Raw genomic sequence first — 21,867 nt, forward strand, 5'->3', positions numbered from 1 at the left:
GCTTTGAATGGTTAATCACAGTAATTGTCAAAGGCAACTTATAATATCAAATCTTAATATAAGTAGTTAATTGCATAGCCTTCAGTTCAGTCAGGAAAATATATAACATTTTTAAAAAATCTGGATAAAAAAAGGTTAGATTTAGAAAATTTGTTCTTGTTTATTCCTTTTTGTATTTGCCAGTTTGTCACAGAGTAGGAATCATCTGCTAGCAAAAGAATTTTAACTGTTAGGTCCATGATGCAGCGGAAGGCCAATTTCTAGTGTATTACAAAACAATGTAATTGTCAATCCTTTGGATTCCAGACATCCTCCATGTTACATATAGTGAGTTGTTAACCTGAGAATCCGCAAAACACTGTGGATTGTGCAGTCAAAATTCTTAGCACAGCATTTTATTCCCAAACTTGAGGGTAGGCAGTTGGCCTTCTTGCCTCCAGTAGTGTGTCGGGGACTGCAGAATGAACAACTCTTCTTTTATTGTCACTCCCACCATTCATTTCAGCTGTCATTCCATTTGCCTGCCAGCACACTTGCTCTAGCTTCTGATGACTCACCCACCCACTCATAGTCCCTGCCATTTGCCTATTCTAAAGAATGTCTTCTGAGGTCTGGGCAGCATCTAGGATTCTCTAGTATGGAAAGAAGTGTAGACTAACCACTAACCATTACTCCTTTGAGCTCCGAGAGCACAGATCTGACCTATGTGCGTGTGGGAGAAGGAAGGGGCCCACAGTCTGTCCCTGCCCCACCACCCTTTTCACCAGGAGAAGGAGCATGTACAGATCTGGTGCTGCCTGGGATTGGATCTCAGAGTGCAAAGCTAATTACCCATTTTTTTTCCAATCCAGCAGCATGATTTAAAGTGGTAGGCTAACCTCAAATGTGTTCACAGTGATTTTAAAATGAGACTTCTTTAGAAGAAAACATCTCCTTATGCTTTCTAGAGGGCATGGAAGCACTGTTGCTACATTTTGATGGGCGCTTAGGTCACATAAGATCACTCATATCCTTGATGTTCCATTTTTAAAATATATATACAGTATATACTTTTCCAACTGGAGGGAGCAAGGGGATTTTTTTAGAGGTGAAAAGTTGACAAAAACCCATTGTAGCAATGTTTGTAGTACATGATAATTGCATTTTAAAACATGGAATTGGCAAATTATCCCTCTTTAGCCATGCCATCTTGGAATTGCAGCCCTTGGGCTGCTGGCAAATCTGAAAAACAGCTCTCAGCTCTTCTGAGTTTGCCCATCCCTGTATTAAAGGAACATATTCTGGGACAGAGGAATGCTGCACCTTTCCAATTTGACAAAAGCACACAAACAAAGCAATGAGCTGTACTAAAATTCACAACGAATACAAGAAAGCATAAGGATGTCCCACCTATTTTTCCCATTATAACATACAGCCCCTTAGCTATATGAGAGACAACACCATGTTTGGAGAGATCTGTGTGTGGCTTCTGGTCAGCGTGCTGGTGTCTGCACTCAAGGCAGGACTGATGGTACACATGCTATTACAGTGTGGCCACCCTGACCTCATTGCCTTTTCAACATGTGGATCTTCTTCATATAAGCATTATGTAAAGGGGATATCTGTGCTCCTCAGTTTTTATTACTAGGTATCTCTACCTGCTTGTGGAAAAATCCAAGATTGGAATGTGACATTTCAAAGGACCTTGTTGCACTCCTCATTACTTCTAGATAACCACTTGTGTTATTTCAAATTTCAAATCAATTTATTGTCATTGTAATTATTTACAAGGTATATCCAAACAATGAAATTCACACAGACATCCAGAGACCAGACCCACATGCAAACACATAAAAAATCCCCAAACACTCCCCACCCACTAAAAATTCCCCACTAAGAATACAAGCATCTACACTGCAGGCCAAATAACGCTGTCCAACTAACTATTCACTACTGGTGGTCTTTAACCTCATTATTAAGTGCAATTATAGCTCTGGGATAAAAACTATTCAGAAAACGTGTGATCCGAGTCTTAATTGTTCTGTATCTTCTGCCAGATGGCAACAGTTAAAAAAGTTATAAGCAGGATGGGAAGAGTCTCTCAGGATGTTGTGTGACTTCCTCAGACAGTGGGATGTGAAGATGTCATCCAGGGTTGGTAGCTGGAGCCCAATAATATTCTGGGCAATTTTAATGGTTCTCTGTAGAGCTCTTTTGTCCACTACAGAGCTATTCGCAAACCATACCAGAATGCCATAGGTTAGGACACTCTCAATGGTGCTATGATAGTAGGACAGAAGTAAATGCTGAGATAAATTTAACTTCCTGAGCATTCTCAGGAAATACAGCCTCTTCTGTGCCTTCTTCACTAGCATGTTGGCATTTATATTCCATGAGTGGTTCCCTGAGATGCAAGTGCCCAGAAATTTAAAACTACCAACTCTGTCCATTTCCTTGCCATTTATATACAGTGGTAAATGTACATTTCTCTTCCTCCTAAAATCAATTATGAGTTCTTTAGTTTTCTTGATGTTAAGTGTGAGATGATTTTCTTTATACCAGAGTATCAACCCTTGTACTTCCTTTCTGTAAGCAGAGTCATTGTTGAATGAATGAATGAATAAACAAATAAATAAATAATAGAACTTCCATCAACAAGAAACCTCAAATGTACAGAAACTATAAAAATTACAAAGTACCATGCATTAAGGCAAGAAATTAAACGACTTCAGCGAAGATTTTGATTTCAACAAAGCTTTTGACAAAGTGCCCCGTGATATCCTGACTAGCAAGCTAACTAGTTGTGAGCTGGATAGATCCAAGTATTGGGTGGATACATAATTGGCTACAGAATCATATTCAGAGGGTGATGATTAGTGGGTCCTTCTCCAACTGGGAGGAGGTAACAAGTGGGGTAACCCAAGGATCAGTATTGGGCCTGGGTGCTCTTCAATATTTTTATAAATGTCTTGGATGAGGGAGTACAGGGAATGCTTGTCAGGTTTGCGGATGATACCAAATTGGGTGGAATAGCTAATACCCTAGACGACAGAAACAAAATTCGAAATGACCTTACTAGGATGGAGCACTGGGCGAAAGCAACAGAATGAAATTCAACAGGGATAACAGAAAATACTGCACCTCGTAAAAAGTCACCAGTTGCACAGTTACAAGATGGGAGATACCTGGTTCAGAAAAACAACAAGTGAGAAGAATCAGGTCATCTTCCTCCCCATACTAATTTCATTAACCAGAGTCATTCCAAAATTTTTGGCTAACTAAGTTGCCAATAGCAGCAAATTTGCTTTTTGAAATTCAAAAATCGCTTATTTTGCAAACAATGTTACTTCATCTTTAAATTTTTAGGACTTTTCTGTGAATGTTTAAGTTTGATCCTTGAGCCAGATCCTTGCACCATAAATGCTGAGAAGCAAGAATATTTGTCCCCTGTTCCTCCTTCTTTTTCTTCCTCTTGGCAGGATCTGCAGTTAAAACAAATTTTAGTTTAAAATAAAATAAAATAAATTGTAGACTATTGAGACTAAGTTTGAGGTGTGCTGATATCCAGTTTTATCTCAAGGGATGTAGAATCAGTTTTCTTGCTCTCAACTTGTGTGAACAAAGGATTGTTTCTCTGCTGGCTGGGAGCAGAAGCACTGAAAAACATGGTAGTTCCCAAATCTGAAAAAACTGGGTATTAAATTTACCCTGAATTTATAAAATCCTATAGCTTCATCTTGTAGGTAGCGTGATGGTTATGCTTTTATACTTGTCAATTTGTTCTCCTGTCCCACCTAAGTTTTGCACTTACCATCCAGATTCTTGAGGGAATTTAGTTTTTATGTTTTAGCATTCCAACATGGATATTGCGCAATCTTGTCTTTGGATTTTGCTCATAGACCAAAAAGCTCTTACCTCACCCCACCCCCATTATCCTTTCCAGTTGGTCAACCTAGAAAAGAAGAGCTGATTTAGAGGCACCCAGTAATTTTCATGGCTCCATGGGAATTCGAATGTCGACCTCCCAATCCCAACATGCTACATATCATTTCCATACTAGGCTTCAATGACCAGTTTCCCAATCAAACACAGTATTTTTCATATGTATCAATGCCTTGGTTATATAATTGGGATATAGAAAGAGAGATGCATCTTGTTGCTACTGCAATGTCTAGCATTATTTCATTATTTACATAGATACCTTACGTTCCCCCCAAGTGTGCTCCAGGCCAGTACACATGGCTCTCCTCCTCCTGCTGACTTTATCCTCGTTACAAAAACTTGCTTGGTAGTCCTCAAGGATTGCTGGGGGAATGTTGTATTTCACTCCTCTCATTGATTCATCCGTGCACTGCCTTCTACCCTCCTAGAGAAAAGGTTCAGTAGGCACTCTGCCGTTAAGGATTAAGGTCTGAGGATTCTTGAGACTCTTCAGCATGTTCTGCTGTATTATTGCTTTTTATCATGTTGCCTGATAGGAATTAGTTCCTTCACTTTTTTCTAGATTTCCTGGTAAAGAAAGCACATTTTTGTTGTCTTACTACTTGTATTTATTTGATAAATTCCCTTTTTCCATGTCAGTTGCAAAGTATGTTTATATTGCAGTAAAAAACAGAGCTCAGTTATTGTAAACTTTATTTACTTTATTCTTTCAACTTGTGATTCAACTGTTCTAGTCTGAAATGGCTCATTTTGCATGTGTTGATACCCTCGCATATTTTGTTTCTATCTCTGATTCTTGCTCTTTTGTTGTCTGGTCTGTGACCTTAATAAATAAGACACTTTTCTATAATGAACAAGTGATATTTTTACTTTTGTAGTAGACTTTTATATCCTTTGCTAATAATTTGATTAATAAATCTAAAGAGAAGTGTACTATATTTTACAGAATACTACAAGTATCTCTATCAATCAGATAAGCCTAGTTCTTTGATGTTAAAAAGTTATTCAGTTAAATTACCTCTTCTTTCTTCTTGTTGAAGGAACATAAAATAGAAATGGTCATGAATTACAGCACATAGGGGCCGAAAAGATGAAAAGCTCACGAATAAGCTATTCGATAGATGCAAAAAATAGCATTTGATTTCTTCACAAACACAATGTTCTGGGTTAGTAAACACTTTTTTAAAGTCAACTTTTGGATTCTACAGAACTCTTCATGAAACAATGATATATAAATCTTGTAACGTGAGTTTAAAAACAGATATTGCTAGACCATACACTATGGATTCCATTATTTTATATGCTATTTGAAAAAGTACTGCATTAAATGTGTAGCCTGCATAATTAACTTGTAAACCGCTCAGAGAGTGCTTGAAGCACTATGGGGCGGTATATAAGCAGCATGCTTTGCTTTGCTTTGCTTTAAAACAGGCACAGAGGGCACACCATTTAAAAGCTATTTAACTGTGGAGCATAAAGGAGTACAACAACTGCCATTAAAAAATACAGTACCCATCTTCTTCAGTATTCATTCACTAACCAAAGGCTTGGCTAAATAAAAATGTTTTTGTCTGCTAGCAAAATGAAAAAACATGGTACAGTCTAGCATCCTTGAGAAATTTGGTTGCTGTGTTCCAGTTCCCCAAGTCAGGGTGGCCCTTACACATATTATGCAAAACAGATGACTTTATTTGCATAATATACAAAGGAAACATATTATTGGTTGTTTTTCTACCAATATGTTTCAGTCTTGGCATCCTTTATAAAGACATCTGGGACAGTCAGTACAGTACAGTTAGCATGATGGACTTGGAACAGGGAGACACATCTGGGCTTAGTCACAAAGCTTATACGATGTTCTTGGGTGAGTCAGTATCTTTCAGCCAAAGCTGCATTAACAGGAGGGCTTCTGGCAATATTCTCATATGATGGCTGCTGTTTTTTGCCATTAGTTTTTATTAATAACAAAATAACCTTACAGAGCCATGAAAATACCCCACATGAGTGACACACACTCATCTGATTTCCAGGGGAAAATACAGGTGAAAGTGCAGGTGAAGCTGGAGAAATCAGGGGAAAAGCAAACAATTATTTTAGTCAGAGATACAAATTATGGACTTTAATATACCTTTAAAAATCCTAACTCAACTGTCATTGCTACATATAAGTAAATGCCAGTCTTAAGTGTGCATCCTATATATTGCTTCCATTTCTTCTCAATACAAATTCTTCCTTTAACGCCCCCCCCTTCAACTCACTGCTATTTTATTGTACTGATTTGGTATAAAGAATGAGGCTTATGGCACAACTCAAGACAATTTAAAAAAACTACATATCCAGAATCTCGCAGCCAGGATAGATATTGATGATACTGACCAGTGCTTCTAGGATATTTAATCCAAAAAATGTATACTGTCAATCTCTGCTTTCTGATAATTGCATATAGATCAATCTCTGATGCACATTTGCTGAGATGCAGAACTCATTTACTGTGCTTTTCCATTTATAAAATGCACACACCCCACTTTTCTAACCCCCAAATTAAGAAAACTTAGATTTGAGTATTCAGCCTCTGGGCTCAGAATGCTTGGACATTAAGAGCCCCTGTTGAATGTGAGCAGTGCCTACAGGCTCCACCTCCAATCAGGTGTGTTCCAATTGGTTTGTTCAGCATCAGTTGATGTTGGTTTGTTCAGCATCAGTTCATTGAGGCTTGTGATTGGACAAAACCACGTCTTTTGACTGTAGGAAGCTAAGCCTCGTGACTGGAGGCAGCTAAGCCTCGTGATAAAATGAACTCTGTTTATAGAGGCAAGTTATGGGCCGTTTTGTTCTCTCTGTGTTCTCAGTTTACTTCTGTGTAAAAGAGTTCACGTCTATAGACTGTGAGAAGCCTCAAGAAGGGCTGCTCTTACATCCTCACCAGACCCATGAGGGTAGTGTGACAGAAAGAGAGCCCATTTCAGAAGATCTTAGAACAGACCTGGGCAAAGTGTGGCCTGCGGGCCACATACAGCCTATGAGCCGCTCCTGTCCAGCCCTCTAGTCGTTGCTCCAGTCTGCCCAATACTGCAAAAAAACTCTTTAGTATTTGTGAAGATTAACAACTTTAAAATAAAAACAATCATAACATCACAGTTTCATTTTATTTTTAAGTAAAGTTGGTTCGGCCCTCAAACACAGTTCAGATTTTTCATGTGGCCCCCCTATAGATATTAATTGCCCACCCCTGTCTTAAAGTATGGGCAGCTTCATGTGGAAAAATAAGGTATTTCCATTAGCCTGGATATAAGGCATGGCTTTTGTATGCAGATATTGCCATATAAATAATAAAGATACTGTATGGTCATGCTGACTAGAATGTTGGAGTTGTAATCCAAAAGTGATTCTAAGGTTTGGGTGTATCTATCAAAATTTCATATATTTCACTTTTTATCATGTAGTTAATATCTACCCTGAACTGATGTGAAATGCTTGATTTTCATCACAGTAAAGGTGAAGAGAAAAGGAGCAGATAATGCAACACATTACAGGAACATGAATCTCAGAGAAGCATATCTTTAGCAGAATCCTGCTGGGTTTGAACTAGAGGAGAAAACACAACATTAGCAATGAAACCAAGTAAGAAAAACACAGGACATTTTCTGACTTTTTCTTTTTTCTTGCTCTGTAGAAAAGAATTGTTGCCTTCTTTTCAGAATGCTGAAGCTGAAGCTTCCAGATGCATACTGGGAAGAAAATTAAACACAAAAGGAATGCATAGCTCTGTACTGTAACGCATACAATCATTCAAAAGCAAATTTTAGTGTGATGCAATTGACTTCACTCTTTTGCAGTTGGTCTGCTGTTCATCAGAGACCTTGTCAGGGCTCTACCAAACAGGGAAATTGAATAAAAATAAATTTGAAATAAAATAAAAATAAAAAGCACTGGAGAAAAAAACACTCTAGATACACTAAAAACACTGAATTAATGTATGCAGTTTTATCAGTGTGCCTTTTTTTAATGAGCAAGGAGCAAGCAACAACCTTCTTAAGATAGTATTGCAGGATTAAATGCTATTTCCTAATCATCATCATCTAGAGGATGCCAGAGTTGAAAATAAAGAATTGGAAGGGCTAACAAAGTATAGATAGCTGTCAATCGAATCATCTCGCTTGCGGATGAAACACAATTCAGTGGTCCCTATAGTCATTGGGGTTTGGGGAACAATATCAAGAAATTTCACACAGTATTATAAGCAGTTGCAGATCTCAGAAATAACACTATTAGAGCTACAAAAAACAGCAATATTAGGAACAGCATACATACTGTGCCGATATTTAACAGATACTTACATTTTTGGTTAAAACTTGCATCTGTTATATAAAAACAGTCAATGTTTTTTTATAATCTTGATTGACTGTGCCTGATGTTTTTGAAGAAGAGGAGGAAGAAGGAAAAGAAGGAGAAGAAAGAGAAGAATGTGCCACTGAGTTCAGAGTTATGATGACAATTTTCAGTCTTTTTCCAAGCAGAGAATACTCAGAAGTGGTTTACCATTCCCTTGTTCTGGGAGCATCCTGAAACTGCGCAGCTTGTCCAACTCCATACATGCTGCCTCTGTTCACAGGAGACAAAGCAGGGAATCGAACTCTGGCTCAGCAGCCAGATATTAAAGCACCCCTTAAAACATTAAACTTAAAGTCGGTAAGTTTCTCCAGATTTCTTTGCAAAGGCAACAGCTAATCTAAAGATCTGCTTTTCACTGCTTTTTTCATGAAGTTAGCAACAAGAAGAGTTTAATTGCACACATACTCAAAATTCCACATCTGGCACCAGCTTTACTCACCAAGGGAATGAAAATAAGCATTGTCACTGTCTTAATTCCTTTTTATGAAGCATTTTTCATTACAGAGTTTTCAGTGTCCAAACCTGAATACCTTTTGAATGTGAGCTGTGAATCCTTTATGAAATATAGATGTTTGCAGTCAATATTCCAAAAATGTTTAATTTATTAGTTCAATATTTATTTAATTATTTATTTCTCATGATTTTTCTCATTGGCCAGAATTTCTCCCCTGCTTTTTCTCATTGGCCAGAATTCTTCTGTATAACTTAGGTTGTCATAGGAGAAATGATGTCACGGGTAGCGGCACATTGCCACTAATTAAAGTGATGCTTTGGTTCCTTATTTCTTCAACTTCATCACATTGCACACAACCCAGAATCAAAGTAGGGATTTCAGTTAGCAGCAATCTGCCACTGCCAGTGATTGCATTTTCCCTTACATCAGCATCAGGTATGCAAAAGGATTTTGGCCGTTAACTCAAGGTGGGAGATGTGATTTTCCTTTTGTTTCTATGCAGACTGGTGATAATTGAATCAATGCTTTTTTTTGTCATGGCAGGAGTACACAATAGATGTTTTCTTCCGCCAAAAATGGAAAGATGAAAGATTAAAATTTAAGGGTCCGATGAACATTCTCCGACTAAACAATTTAATGGCCAGCAAAATCTGGACTCCAGATACATTTTTTCATAATGGAAAAAAATCAGTAGCTCATAACATGACCATGCCAAACAAGCTACTACGAATCCAAGATGATGGAACTCTCCTATATACCATGAGGTAAACTTTATTTCATCTCTTTTTATAAGCTTTGGGTTGTTAACAATTTTAGTTTCAAGGTATTCCTGTCTGTCTCAACGCTGCTCATTAGCCCTCTAGTTCTCAGTGGTACTGAACATTCTTTCATCCTCTCACATCCTAGCAGTACTGTTACTCTAGCTCACACATATGGGCTATGCGCTGTAGTGGCTGATGGTGCATATCACTTTTACACAGGATGCAGAGTTTTCAAAGCTCCTCTCATGTGATTAGAAATTAGTTGCATTTGAAAGGGGAAGAAACAGCAATTTGAAAAAGTTGTATATTGATATTTTGAAGGCGTGAGCAATCGGAGATAAACTACTGTGTGTTTCATAATGTCAATCAACATTTGACTTTGCATTGGTTCAGCTATTGTATGGGTTGGTTGGCTGAAGCAAGTAAAGGTGGATTGTGTATTATTTTCCCTAAGCAGTGTGCCTGCTCTAGATACTGTTTATTTTCAAGGCACATATTTCTGGATGATGTTAGATAACCTGTACATCTTTAGTTTCCAATCTCATTCATGTTTTTCCATGTTTTTTATCAGATGTTATTAATGTTCTTATATTACATCAGTTTCCTCTGAAAAGTTTGTAAATTTATTCTAGAATTAATATACTGTAATGATAATTTGAGGCCATGTATGATAAAGTGCCCATTTATGGATTGTTGCCTTGTCGTGGTGAAGGGGGCTTAAGTAATTCAGAGAAGTTATGGGCTAGGTCGTGCAGGGACATCCAAGATGGACAGCTCACAGTGGAGAGTTCTAACTAAATGTGATCCACCTGGAAGGCATCCAACATGCTACTGAGGGAGAGCATATGAGAAGTACAAGTAGCTACAGAGCTAATGAAGTGGTTAGGCCAAAGCCGAAAGGAAGCTTAGGTGCGGACGCACCTGGAAGTGAAAGGAAAGTCCGATGCTGCAAAGAAAAACACTGCATAGGAACCTGAAATGTAAGGCCTATAAACCTTGGTGAGCTGCATGTGGCCAAACAGGAGATGGCAAGAATAAACATTGACATTCTGACTGTCAGTGAACTAAAATGGATGGGGATGGATGAATTTATTTCAGACAATTATCATATCTACTATTGTGGGCAAGAATCCTGTAGAAGAAATGGAGTAGCCCTCATAGTCAACAAAACAGTGGGAAAAGCTATACTGGAATACAATCTCAAAAATGATAGAATGATTTCAATACTAATCTAAAGCAGACCTTGCAACATCACAGTAATCCAAGTTTATGCCCCAAGCACTGATGCTGAAGAGGCTGAAATTGACCATTTCTATGAAGACTTACAACACCTTCTAGAACTGACACCAAAGAAAGATGTTCTTCTCATTATAGGGGATTGGAATGCTAAAGTAGGGAGTCAAGAGATAAAAAGAACAACAGGGAAGTTTGGTCTTGGAGTTCAAAATGAAGCAGGGCAATGGCTATTAGAGTTTTGTCAAGAGAACAAGCTGGTCATCACAAACACTCTTTTCCAACAACACAAGAGGCGGCTCTACACATGGAAATCACCAGATGGACAATACCAAAATCAGATTGATTATATTTTCTGCAGCCAAAGATGGAGGAACTCTATACTGTCAGCAAAAACAAGACCTGGAGCTGATTGTGGCTCTGATCACCAGCTTCTCATAGCAAAACTGAAGCTTAAACTGAAGAAAGTAGGAAAAACCACTGGGCTAGTCAGGTATAATTTAAACCAAATCCCTTATGAATACACAGTGGAAGTGAAGAACAGATTTAAGGAACTCGATTTGGTGGACAGAGTGCTTGAAGAAGTATGGATGGAGACTTGTAACATTGTACAGGAGGCAGCAACAAAAACCATCCCAAAGAAAAGGAAATGCAAGAAAACAAAGTGGCTGTCCAACGAGGTCTTACAAGTAGCAGAGAAGAGAAGGGAGAAAAAAATGCAAGGGAGATAGAGAAGGTTACAGAAAATTGAATGCAGACTTCCAGTGAATAGCAAGGAGAGACAAGAGGGCCTTCTTAAATGAACAATGCAAAGAAATAGAGGAAAACAATAGAAAGGGAAAAACCAGAGATCTTTTCAAGAAAACTGGACATATTAAAGGAACTTCTTCGTGGCCACTGTGAATACACACAGGTGGGTTGTTCTGCACCTGCTCAGGACATTTCGGAAATTTCTAGAGCTTAAAAAACATTTTACAGTGAGACATACCCTCATGGAGCGCAAGCTCCGCCCTCCAACCGTCCCCTCAGTTCCTTTTTTTCCACCACAAGGTTAGAACGTTAGGAACAAGTAGAGTGTTTAACTGTATTACTCATTGAAAATATCTGTTCCCCTTAATTGAACTCTTAAATTCTATTACAATCATTATTTTACATCCCCTGTTGATTAACTTATTTTTTTACCCTGCGTACAATGTTTTCAGATTCCCAGATTTTCCCCCCTTCCCCACCAACAATGGTTTCCCTCTCTTCCCATTTTTATGGCACCTCATAGACCGTTTAAACGGTGTGTTCTTTGCGATAAGAAAATCCCACTTACAGACGGGCAGGACAAATGCTTATTTTGCTTGGGGAAAGAACATCAAATCCAATCATGCCCCAAATGTAAAAAGTTGACAAAACCAACTGTAAAACTCAGATTGCAACATTTGAGGTCATATCAGCAAAATTCTTTTCACACCTAACTTTAAAAAGATTTCTAAGAGGTCTTCAAAATATTCAACCCCAAAACAACAAATCATACCTCAATGGTCACTACAATTAGTTCTAAACTCTCTCATTAAACCACCTTTTGAACCAATGGCTAAATGTAATGACATACTATTATCAGTGAAGACAGCTTTCCTGGTGGCAATAACATCTGCCAAATGAGCCAGCGAATTATCAGCTCTTCGATCAGACCCACAATATCTACAATTTCATCCTGAGAAAGTTACTATGTACTTTGATGTGTCTTTTCTTCCTAAAGTGGTATCTGAATTTCACATGAATCAGCCGTTGATCTTACGAACACTATTCCCATCAAATTCTACACCGATCGAGCACGTGCTCCGCATGCTGGATGTCTGACAGGCCTTAGCTTTCTATACTAATGGGACAAGAGCATTCAGAAAGTCACCAAGACTCTTTGTATGTTTTCAAGGTCCCCATAAGGGTGCTCCAGCATCATCACAAACCATATCCTGCTGAATAGTACAAACCATATCACTGGCATATGAGCTTTCAGGCAAAACACCTCCTGAACAATTAAATGCCCATTCCACCAGAGCATTGTCAACATCCACTGCTCTACATCATGGAATAGAATACCGAACATCTACTGAGCAGCAACCTGGTCTAATCCATCAACCTTTGTGAAGCATTATTGCCTCGATGTCAAAGCTAAGAATGATGCTGCATTCGGCAGGGCGATCCTGACATCCCTGCTACCGTGACGTCCCACCATCCGGTAAGTGAGCTTGTGAGTGACCCACTTGTTTGCATTCACAGAGGGCACAAAGAAGAAAGAGAAGTTACCTACCTGTAACCACTGTTCTTCTAGTGGTCCTCTGTGAATTCACACAATCCCTCGGTTCCTCCTCTCTGTCTGTCACATTGTCTTTTAACATACATTACCTTGACAGCTGCGGACTATGGAAGGAACTGAGATGCCGGTTGGAGGGCGGAGCTTGTGCTCCATTGGGGATGTCTCACTGTAAAATGTTTTTTTAAGCTTTAGAAATTTACGAAACGTCCTGCGCAGATGCAGAACAACCCACGTGTGAATTCACAGAGGAGAACCATGGTTACAGGTAGGTAACCTCTCTATTTTGTGCAAAGATGGACATGATAAAGGACAAAAATGGTAGGAACCTCACAGAAGCAGAAGATATCAAGAAGAGGTGGCAAGAATACACAGAGGAATTATACCAGAAAAATCTGGGCATCCCGGACAACCTAGATAGTGTAGTTGCTGACCTTGAGCCAGACATCCTGGAGAGTGAAGTCAAGTGGGCCTTAGAAAGCTTGGCTAACAACAAGGCCAGTGGATGTGATGGCATTCCAGTTGAATTATTTAAAATCTTAAAAGATGATGCTGTTAAGGTGCAACATTCAATATGCCAGCAAGTTTGGAAAACTCATCAGTGGCCAGAGGATTGGAAAAGATCAGTCTACGTCCCAATCCCAGAGAAGGGCAGTGCCAAAGAACGCTCCAAGTATTGTACAATTGCACTCATTTCACACCCTAGCAAGGTTATGCTCAAGATCCTAGAAGGTAGGCTTCAGCAGTATGTAGACCAAGAATTCCCAGAAGTACAAGCTGGATTCCGAAGGGGCAGAGGAACTAGAGACCAAATTGCTAACATGCGCTGGATTATGGAGAAAGCCAAAGAGTTCCAGAAAAACATCTACTTCTGCTTCACTGACTACGCAAATGCCTTTGACTGTGTGAACCACAACAAACTATGGCAAGTTCTTAACGAAATGGGAGTGTGTGATCACCTTATCTATCTCCTGAGAAACCTATACATGGGACAGGAAGCAACAGTTAGAACTGGATATGGAATAACTGATTCGTTCAAAATTGGGAAAGGAGTACGACAAGGCTGTATATTGCCTCCCTGCTTTTTTAACTTATATGCAGAATACATCATGTAAATGGCAGGAGTGGATGAATCCAAAGCCAAAATTAAGATTGCCAGAAGAAATATCAACAACAGATATGCAGAAGATACCACTCTGATGGCAGAAAGTGAGGAGGAGTTAAAGAACATCATAATGAGGGTGAAAGAGAAGCAAAAAAAATGATCTGAAGCTCAACATCAAAAAAACTAAGATCATGGCCACTAGTCCCATCACCTCCTGGCAAACAGAAAGGGAAGATATGGAGGCAGTGACAGATTTTACTTTCTTGGGCTCCATGATCGCTGCAGATGGTGACAGCAGCCACAAAATTAAATGATGCCTGCTTCTTGGGAGGAAATTGATGACAAGCATCTTAAAAAGCAGAGACATCACCTTGTCAACAAAGCTCCGCATAGTCAAAGCTATGGTTTTTCCAGTAGCAATGGATGAAAGTGAGAGCTGGACCATAAAGAAGGCTGATCACCATTGATGCTTTTGAATTTTGGTGCTGGAGGAGACTCCAGCACCACAAGTGTCCCCTGGACTGCAAAGAGAACAAACCTATCCATTTTGAAGGAAATCAACCCGGAGTGCTCACTGGAAGGACAGATCCTGAAACTGAGGCTCCAATACTTTGGTCATCTCATGAGAAGAGAAGACTCCCTGAAAAAGACCCTGATGTTGGGAAATTGTGAAGGCAAGAGGAGAAGGGGACAACAGAGGACGGGATGGTTGGTCAGTGTCATCGAAGCAACCAATATGAATTTGACCCAACTCCGGGAGGCAGTGGAAGACAGGAGGGCCTGGCATGCTCTGGTCCATGTTGTCACGAAGAGTCAGACCCAACTTAATGACTAAACAACAAATAACAAAGTGGTGGTAGAAGGATGGTGGTTTGGGTCTCAGAGGAAAGGGTAAAATAAACTTTAAGGGAAAAAAGAAGGAAGTTGTAATTATTGTCACATAATTCATATCTGAGATTGGTTAAAGTTTGGTTAATTTTGTGTAACTAATTTGTGTGACTTCTTAACAACCGATTGGCATAAGGTGGTCTTTTGCTTTTGGCATCAATTCAGTTAATTTTTGTTAACTGATTTGTGTGACCTCTTAGGCATACATGTTCTTTTGCCTTATAGGCTTACAGTCCAGGCTGAATGTCCGATGCACTTAGAAGACTTCCCTATGGATGCTCACTCATGCCCATTGAAATTTGGCAGCTGTAAGTAACATGGCTAAAAGCACAGCCTCTAGCTACTAAATACCTTGCATACTTTTATCTCTCTCTCTCTCTCTCCTTTTTTCACTTGAACATGAACTCAGGTTTAAATATGCTTTGGCAAAGCAGTGTTGCACAGTACATTCTGAGATTGGGTTTCCTCATTTTAATATTTTGCATTGTTTTTGCCTTTGAACATATTAACTAATTCCCTGAGTTCTTGTTTTCGGAAGATATAATTTCCTAATTCATCAAAAACTTACTTGACAGTTACTCCTGTATAATGTCATTTATTATCCAATAGGTTTAAAATACCATAACAGTAGGAATGTGACATGGTTATTAATTCAGCATCTGGGTAAGCAGAACTGTATATCTTATATAATGAAGATACCAAATCAAGTTTTGTTCAATACATTGAAATTTGTCAGGATATAAAATATATTTTTAGGAGGGCTTGTTCTGGAGGTTCTTACCGTGTTTCCACAAAAATAAGACAGGTTCTTATATTAATTTTTGCTCCAAAAACACATTAGGGCTTATTTTCAAGGGATGTTTTATTTTACAGTCATGTCATCTTCTGGTTGCTGCACAATGCTGTACAATGGTGGAGGGCAGGATTTCACGTAACTGGGGCTTATTTTGGGGCAGGACTTACAAGCATCCTGAAAAAATATACTAGGTCTTATTTTCAGGTTAGGTCTTATTTTCGGGGAAACAGGGTATCTCTTTATTTAAAATATTTCTACCCTATGCTTTCCTCAGAAGACTGTAGGCAGCTAACAATAAGAATTAAAGTTATGGTATCAAAGGAGAAACACAAACAATGGTATGTTGGACAAGATTATTGTAATGAGTTTGCTTTTTCAGTAGTATAAAATAAGTTCCACTGATAAAACAATTTTGTACTGAATGATTAGAGGACAGACTAACTGGGATGATTTTGTGATTAATTTCATTGGTCTTTAAGGAAGATAATGTGTTTCTGCCTTAGCTAATTCATATCTGGTAATCAGAGGTTTTAGAAAAGGAAGGTGTTTTCATTCATTTCTATTACGTATTACTCATCCTTTTAAAAATATAAGGTTGGTTTTGACTGACATCTGGGATGTAAAATATGGTTTGTTGTGACACCTGCATTATCAAACTGTGGTTCATAACCGGGCATCAGAGCACAATGTGAATGCCACTTTAGAGCTATTTGTGCATATTATGGACTGCAGTTATATTTTGTGATAAAATATATTCACCATATGGGTAACTCGGCAAACAATTTTTTCTTTTTTTACTTGGTGCTCTGAAACCTAGTATATAGCATCATCTCAGTTCAGAATTAATGATCCCATTTCAGCCAGATGTATCGGTTCATGTCAGTGACCTTGTTTAGCCATTCTGATGTGCCTACATGAGGGAGGTCCTGTCAGCAATGCAGAGTCTAGCACTTCTGAGACAGACTCTAGGGATTGAGTCAAAGTAGTAAAGCTCAATGCACCTGGAACACTGTTCATTTGAATTGATGCAGAGAGTTCCACTATTATCTTATTGTTAATTAAGTGACGGAGTTAAAAATATGTTAAAATGCTTTTAAAAGAAAGTTCTAAACTGTCTGATTTTTAGTCTTTCCAACCTGAATATGTCTTTTTATTTGTATCAGATGTTTTTCTAATATTGTGCACTTTTTCAGATATACAGCCAAATTAATGACTTTTTTTAACTAAATGGAACCGATTCGTTTTACTTTTAATTTACTTTTAATTTATTTTACCTGACTGGAGCTTACTTGTCTATGTGGGGCGTAGTTGTACTCACAAGTCTTTTGATGTCTGCCCAGACCCAGGCTCCTTTTCAGGACCTACAATTTGATATGTGTGTTGGGTTCTACTTTTTAAAAACAAATTCTGAACCAATACTTGAAGAAGCTCTCAGTGTCTATCTGCCATTGTCACAATGCTTTGGAAGAACACTACATCAAAAGAAATTAAAATGGTGACTGGACACAATAGCTTGTTTGGTAGTCCCACCAGTATATGAAGGGACCTGCTAGAGGCATTTTGCTCAGGGACCCCTCAAACTTAGAGCTAGCCCATTACGCCAAATGCTTCCTTGCAGGGCAGTGGTTCCCAGTCTTGGGTCCCAAGATATTCTAATCTACAACTCCCCAAAATCCTGGCCAGAACAGCTGGTAGTGGAGGCTTCTGGGAGTTTTAGTCCAAGGACATCTGGGAACGCAAAGTTGGGAACCACTGTTCTAGGTCATTATGAGGAGGTTATTGTTGCTCTACCAAAAGTTCGTCATCCGTAGAGGACATCATTTCCCTCACAGACTGAGAAGTTGGCACAATTCATGCTGTATAGAACAGGAGTGCTCTCCAGTTAGACCTGGGGCAACAGGGTACAACATCTGAAGAATATCGAAGGATCACCAGCATAGTTCTTTAGCCAGTTTGTAAAAACCATTTGACACTGAAGTCTTACATATGGCCACAGGACTAGCAGAAGCAACTAGTTATCGTGCACTGAAGCCATCACAACATTTATTATTAACGAAGTGACAACATAGACAGCTGTTAGACATCAGAGACAACCAAGGTCTAGCATTGTTCAGGTGCCTACTCACCAGCCTAGCAGTTCTTGTTGATGGAACTATGGGCACAGTCTGTAGCACACTGAGAAGAGATAATGGCTGTCCTGTTGCTTCTGTGGCATGCTGCAACTAGGAAAAACACACTGTGCTGTGATGTATTATTTTGAACAACAAAATGGATTCAGAGCTGATGGATCTCAAGGAGGATGACTGAGGCAAAGTGGGTAGCTGTCTCTAAAAATCTAAAACCTCCAGTACTTATAAAGAGATGGAATTCTCTACCTGCCAGGGCTCCTTTCCCATGGCTTCTGATGAGAAAAGTCCCGGACCATTTCATTTTGTGTGTGTAGGACCTCTCTTGTCCTAATGCTATGCAGAATTGCAAGGTGAGTGTTTGTACACCCCTTTTAACTATTCCACTAATTCTTGCTTTATTCCTAATTATATATAACTTCTAAGTATATTGCCAAATCCTGGTAAGTTGGTATTAGCTTGTGCAGTATTTCACAAAAGATATCCATTCTTCCATCATGCGTACTATAACATATAAGCTCCCCCACAAAGTGTAAAGAAAGAGTTAATTTTTCTTACTGATTCTTAATTATAGAAACATATGTTCCAGAAATTGCTTCTGTTTAACAGTTCTGAAATTTGTGTTTTAGCCAGAATGAGCAGAAGAGAATCTATTCTGCTTCACTTAGTAGATTTGCTACAAAATTTATCTTGAGGAAGACCAATATGGTAATGTAGTTGGAATGTTGAACTAGGACTTAAGAAGAAGTTTTCTAGTTGCCACTGAGTCACTCATTGGGTGAGTGCTTCACAGTGTGACTTATCTCACAGGGTTATTCTGAGTTTGAATTGAGATGGAGCAAAACAGTGGTACATTGAGCTCAGAAAAAGTGGGATATAATAATAATTCATAAAATAATTATTATTTTATTATTGTTTTCAACTATCTGTGGAAAAATGTGTAGCGTAAAACAGAAAACTCAACCTTTTACTGACTTGTTCTTATTTTCATGGTGTAGCTATAGACTTCAACACAGATGGAGGAGAAAGGAAAGTCCCAGAAAAGAAAATAATTGTGATACCTCATTTATGGAGGAGGAGATGTTAGAGAAAGAAGACATCCTGCCACCCAAGATACAGAACAAACCCCATTTCCTCCTGGCATGGAAGACCTCCTATGTGATTGCACCTGATGAAAAAGAAACAAGTAGATTACTTGCTGTGTGTATGAAGGATTCGGTTACTAAATGGTTAGAGCAGGTGAAAACATGCCATCTTTGTATGGACAGATAGATAGAAACGTTCAAAGACATGGTTTGCTACTAAAACAAAATAAAACACAATGAAAGTATTAAGAGTCTTTGCAGTTTTTTGTCCTGCTTTGACTCTGTTATATAGATACTGGGTGCAGTATTGGTATTGTGAGTGCGAGGAAAGTTGAATAAATGCTCAAGGTGGACAGAGTCTATATCAGAAGCCCTTCTTCAGAAATATTATTGCATTTTCCTAGAAAGTTCCAGATCATTCAACTTTCCACGAAACTCCAAAGGGAAAATTATGGTTGATAGAGAGAAGGGTACCTTTTGAAAAAGCTTCTGTACTTACCAGATCATTGTGAGGTCATTACAAAATTTTCTGAACTAATATAATTTGTTTCATTGCCTGTGAGTTGACTGCCTGATTTTAAAAGGTAAATTCACATGGGGGATGTTTTACTGTAGTACAGTACATTACAGCAGTGTGGGATTGAGACGGATACTTCTAGAGTCAATTAGACATACACTGTCAACTCTGATATGCTGGGCCACCCAAGACATTTTTCTGCCTGGAATGGAAGAGGAAACTGTACGTCTGCGCTTATGACAACTGCTTCTATGCCTCCCTGGAAATAAAAATACTATAACAAGTGAGGAGCTCTACTTGAATGTATTTATGAGTTGTCATGCTTCAGTAATTCTTAAACATTTAGTCATATATCTCCTGCTAGCTGACAGTCAAGAAATTGCTAAAAGATTAAAAGAGAGGGAAAATCTTGATCTGGATGGCTGGTACAATTGTGTCTGGAATCTGGAACTATCTGAAAAACTTAACAAAGGAAGTGCTTAATGCAAGACATCACATAAATATCAATAACTTTGATATTGCCTGGTATCTGTTTATTCCTGCAGTAGTGTTAAGTGACTGTATTAAAAGAAGAATGCCAGCTTCCTATGACTCTGGACAGAGGAACTTGGAAAAATTCATTTCTACTACAGTCTTCTCTTCCATGACTCACTTAACAGAACTTTTGATGTCGACCTCACCAAAAGCATGTGCAGAATCACAACACAGAAACTAATGAAGTTGTATGCTTTTTTTCTTATTTTATGTGCTTCTTAATTACCCTGTGATTTTCTGTTGTGCTGATCAATACTATAGAAACTTTTGTACTTTGCTGTTGCTCCAATAAAAAATTAAAATAAGTAAATAACTAACATATTGTTGCCTTTTCGTGATACCCCAAATCTTAGGTTGGGTTGCCCATGCTGATTTCCATACATAGTCAAAACACAGACCATTTTGGTTTCTAAAATATAATTAGTGCAAACATGGATTAATATAACATCGGAAACAGCCTGTGACTTGCATAAGACTTCACAGAATCTTGAGTCCATGTAATATGTAGGCCAAGTTCTTTTATTTTAGTAGTGCGCCACAGAGTGGTTTGTTATTATGTTGAGAAAGACACTATTTTCAGTAACTGAAAGCACCCCCAAAGCAAGATTATACTCTCTTTTGTCCTCACCACCCACATCCTAAATAGGAAGTAATCCTCACTCTAAGTTGGTAGTGATTTTTGGGGTCTGCAGAGACACTGTATCCTTACACTGTAAATAACGATGGCTTATGTACCACAGTTGTACTTTCTTTTTTTACTCTAGTGGGAGGAAGAAGCGGAATTTGCTTTGCTTTGGTATGATTAACTTCAGGGCAGGTTCATGGATTTTAATTACCCCCTTTTGTGCTTGCATTTTTTAAAACAGAGTTTGGAGTGCTATTTTTTTAAAAAAAAACTAATTGTGTTGATAATTGCTTTTCAAGAGTTCCTCGTTATCTGGACATATATTACAAAATAATATGCTGTATTTAAAAATTAAATAAGAAATGCCCAAATATCTCCCAGTTGTCTTCCCCTTAAGTTTCTGAAGTAACAAATAAAAGGTATTTGTTACAGAAAAAAAAAGGATGCCATCGGTCATCATGACATTTTGTAAAAGGACTATTGTTATTCTGTTCTTATCTCTTAAAAGAATGCAAGTGAATGTTATTTGTAACATCTTACTGATTTTAGGTCCTGCCCATTCCAAACATAACCCTTTTTGTCCCCTTTTGCAGTGTTGCTAAGACCACCCACAATCAATTAATTATGCAGAGCATTCAAGCCCTCTGACAGTCCAGTTGTCCATAACATTCAGAGTTCAGGTGGACTTCATTCTAAGGTGGCTGTGTGAGACCATTGATAAGGTTTTCTGAAAAACTGTATGCTCCAGAGCAGCTGAAGAAGAGAAATTTGAGTTAGTGCAGTAATACTTTTCCCCTTTATTTTTAATATTGCTTCCAGAGAGATAAGTGTATGTGTGAAAGTGAGGGAGTGTGACACCAGCAGAGCAGAGATGAAATGAAGAAGGCAGTGACTTGTGGATACAGCTTCATAATCCAAAGTCAGTCTATTTTTATTGTGCTTCATATTCTCCAAAAGATGTGTTCATCTCCTACACTGCCTCCCCCAGTACAGGAGAAATCTGTTTCTGTTTCAGACATAAGAAAAATTCATGATTTTTTCTGCAAACCATGATTTGTACCGCAGACAAATCAGTCACTGCTCTTGCTAGCTGGGAGACTCTGGGGCACTTGCTAACATTCAGTTTCT

General features: G+C 38.5%; 1 protein-coding gene and 1 long non-coding RNA gene across 9 annotated transcripts in view; one reads left to right on the forward strand and one right to left on the reverse strand.

The window, feature by feature from the left end:
* The window catches only part of LOC140707510 (uncharacterized), a 53,480-nt gene extending 46,055 nt beyond the window's left edge, over positions 1-7,425 (reverse strand). Inside the window, exons 1-2 of one of the 3 annotated variants that reach the window (XR_013545845.1) lie at positions 6,905-7,425; positions 1-3,461 (exon numbers count right to left, since the gene is read on the reverse strand). The exon at positions 1-3,461 is cut by the window's left edge and continues 46,055 nt beyond it. This is a non-coding gene — a long non-coding RNA (uncharacterized LOC140707510). Of the gene's footprint in view, positions 3,462-3,894; positions 4,964-6,904 lie in introns of those variants that run through there. The other 2 variants (XR_012087617.2, XR_013545844.1) reach the window with 2 other exon arrangements.
* Positions 1-21,867, forward strand: part of GABRA2 (gamma-aminobutyric acid type A receptor subunit alpha2) — a 121,618-nt gene that overhangs the window by 66,679 nt on the left and 33,072 nt on the right. For 4 of the 6 annotated variants that reach the window (XM_073001214.2, XM_020806385.3, XM_078394707.1 and 1 more), the window contains 2 exons: positions 9,311-9,531; positions 15,282-15,364. In XM_073001214.2, coding sequence (XP_072857315.1) covers positions 9,311-9,531; positions 15,282-15,364 — 304 coding nt within the window. Of the gene's footprint in view, positions 1-5,002; positions 5,088-7,411; positions 7,427-9,310; positions 9,532-15,281; positions 15,365-21,867 lie in introns of those variants that run through there. The other 2 variants (XM_073001215.2, XR_013545842.1) reach the window with 2 other exon arrangements.

The sequence above is a fragment of the Pogona vitticeps genome, chromosome 5 (assembly GCF_051106095.1).
Source record: "Pogona vitticeps strain Pit_001003342236 chromosome 5, PviZW2.1, whole genome shotgun sequence".
Taxonomy (NCBI): domain Eukaryota; kingdom Metazoa; phylum Chordata; class Lepidosauria; order Squamata; family Agamidae; genus Pogona; species Pogona vitticeps.